Source organism: Nicotiana tomentosiformis, chromosome 7, assembly GCF_000390325.3.
Source record: "Nicotiana tomentosiformis chromosome 7, ASM39032v3, whole genome shotgun sequence".
Classification (NCBI taxonomy): Eukaryota; Viridiplantae; Streptophyta; class Magnoliopsida; order Solanales; family Solanaceae; genus Nicotiana; species Nicotiana tomentosiformis.
In genome coordinates this window covers 74,463,586-74,465,730 of record NC_090818.1, presented here as the reverse complement: position 1 = coordinate 74,465,730, position 2,145 = coordinate 74,463,586, and the positions used below count along the sequence as shown (strand labels likewise).

At 48.5% G+C, this 2,145-nt stretch overlaps 1 protein-coding gene across 1 annotated transcript; it reads left to right on the top strand.

The window, feature by feature from the left end:
* The first annotated feature begins 957 nt into the window (after positions 1-957).
* LOC138895819 (uncharacterized) lies at positions 958-1,889 on the top strand. Its single transcript, XM_070180556.1, has 2 exons — positions 958-1,541; positions 1,805-1,889. The coding sequence occupies exons 1-2, from the start codon at positions 958-960 to the stop codon at positions 1,887-1,889; spliced, it is 669 nt and encodes a 222-aa protein (XP_070036657.1).
* The last annotated feature ends 256 nt before the right edge of the window (positions 1,890-2,145 follow it).

Sequence of the window (2,145 nt, the reverse complement as noted above, 5' to 3'; positions counted from 1 at the left end):
AGCTTCCGGTTTTGGTATTTTCGACGGGTATCTTAGGGGAGCTATCTAGATGCTGACACAGATAGTGGCTTCTCAGGCCCAGAGATCAAATGTTGCACCCACTTCTTCTAGCCAACAAGGGGATTCTAATGGTTCTAGGGTGAACAAGTTTCTTCAGTTGGATCCTCCGGTGTTCACGGGTGCTAATCTCAAGGAGGACCTACATGACTTCATTGATGAGATGCATAAGACTCTCCGGGTTATGCGCGCTACTGAGATGGAGGGAGTGGAGTTGGACGCCTACTGCCTGAAAGGGGTGGCCTATTCTTGGTTTGAGCTATGGGAGGACTCTCGGGAGGAGGGGAGCCCTCCAGCGAGGTGGAGTGAGTTTGTTGACGCTTTCATGGAACATTTCTTACCTACTGAGACTAGGGAAGCTCGTGCCACAGAGTTTGAGAACCTTAAGCAAGGAAGTAAGAGTGTGTGGGAGTATGACATGGAGTTCGTGCGTCTGTCTAAATATTCCATTCTTATGTTGCCTACTACGTAGGCTAGAGTGCGCCGGTTTGTGTAGGGCCTTAGCCCCTTGGTTACCAATGAGGCCGCCACAGCTGCCTTGAATTCAGATATGAACTATGGGAAGATGGTAGCATTTGCTCAAGCTACAGAGAATCGTAAGTTGAAGAACAGAATGGAGCGAGAGGGTAACAACAAGGCCCGGTCCGCGGGCAACTTTTGGGAGTCATTTGGTGGGGGAAGATCAACTTTTAGGGAGGGTCATCAGGGCCATCCTAGTATTTTGCTCAGTCTTCAGCCAGTGCACTGCCAGCAGGGCCCAGTCAGCAGCAGGGGAGTCATTTCAGGCCCAATCAGGGTAGCAGGGGACCCCACCAGCAGAGACAATTAGGAGGGAGATTCCAGCAGCAGCAGAGGCCCCCATGCCCCAGGTGTGGGAAGATGCACTCGGGGATCTGCTACATGGACCTGCTTATATGTTACGGGTACGGATTGAGGGGTCATATTCAGAGGGAGTGTCGTTCATCCCAACACGGTGTGGGCAGTGGCACATCACAGCCATCCAGTTCTGCAGCTGCTACATCTTCAGCACCCCCTCCAGCTCGAGGCACTCCAGCACCAGCAGGGCGTGGTGCAGCTAGGGGTGGTGCGCAGAGTTCAGGAGGACCCAACTGTTTTTATGCTATAAGCGGTCGCCAGAGTGCAGAGGCTTCTCCAGATGTTGTCACAGGTATATTGACTGTCCAATCTCATGATATATATGTTCTTATTGATCCCGGTTCCACCTTGTCTTATGTTACCCCTTATGTTGCTATGGAATTTGGGATAGAACTGGAACAGCTTCCTGAACCTTTCTCTATATCTATTCCAGTTGGCGAGTCTATTGTGTCCGCACGGGTTTATAGGGGTTGTGTTGTCACGGTACATGGTCGGGACACCTTGGCCAATCTCATTGAATTGGGGATGATCGATTTTGATGTAATTATGAGAATGGATTGGCTTTATTCATGCTTTGCCAAGTTCGATTGCCGAACTAGAACTGTGAGGTTTGAATTTCCAAATGAGCTAGTTGTTGAATGGAAGGGGAATAATGTGATGCCAAAAGGTAGGTTTATTTCTTACCTTAAGGCCACAAAGATGATTAATAAGAGGTGTATCTATCATTTGGTCTGGGTTACGGACACCGATGCTGAGGCGCCTACACTCGAGTCTGTGCCAGTTGTGAATGAATTTCCAGAGGTCTTTCCTGATGAGCTCCCTGGGATTCTGCCAGACATGGAGATTGATTTTGGGGTTGATGTGATGCCAGGCACGCAGCCTATATCTATTTCGCCCTACATGATGGCACTAGCAGAATTGAAGGAGCTAAAGGAACAATTGAAGGATTTGTTTGAGAAGGGTTTCATCCGACCGAGTGTGTCACCATGGGGCGCACTAGTTCTTTTTGTAAGGAAGAAAGATGGGTCACTGAGAATGTGTATTGACTATCGGCAGCTCAACAAAGTCACAATCAAAAACAAATACCCATTACCAAGAATAGATGATTTGTTTGATCAGTTACAGGATGTTAGGTACTTCTCCATTGATTTACGGTCCGGGTACCACCAATTGAAGATCAGGGAGCAGGATATTCTGAAAACAGCTTTCAGG

Bases quoted from the DNA above. Each gene is read 5' to 3' on its own strand.
- LOC138895819 (XM_070180556.1), top strand. From the start codon at position 958: ATGGACCTGCTTATATGTTACGGGTACGGATTGAGGGGTCATATTCAG. The intron at 1,542-1,804 runs GTTTGAATTTCC...ATGTGATGCCAG, and splicing joins TGCCGAACTAGAACTGTGAG to GCACGCAGCCTATATCTATT.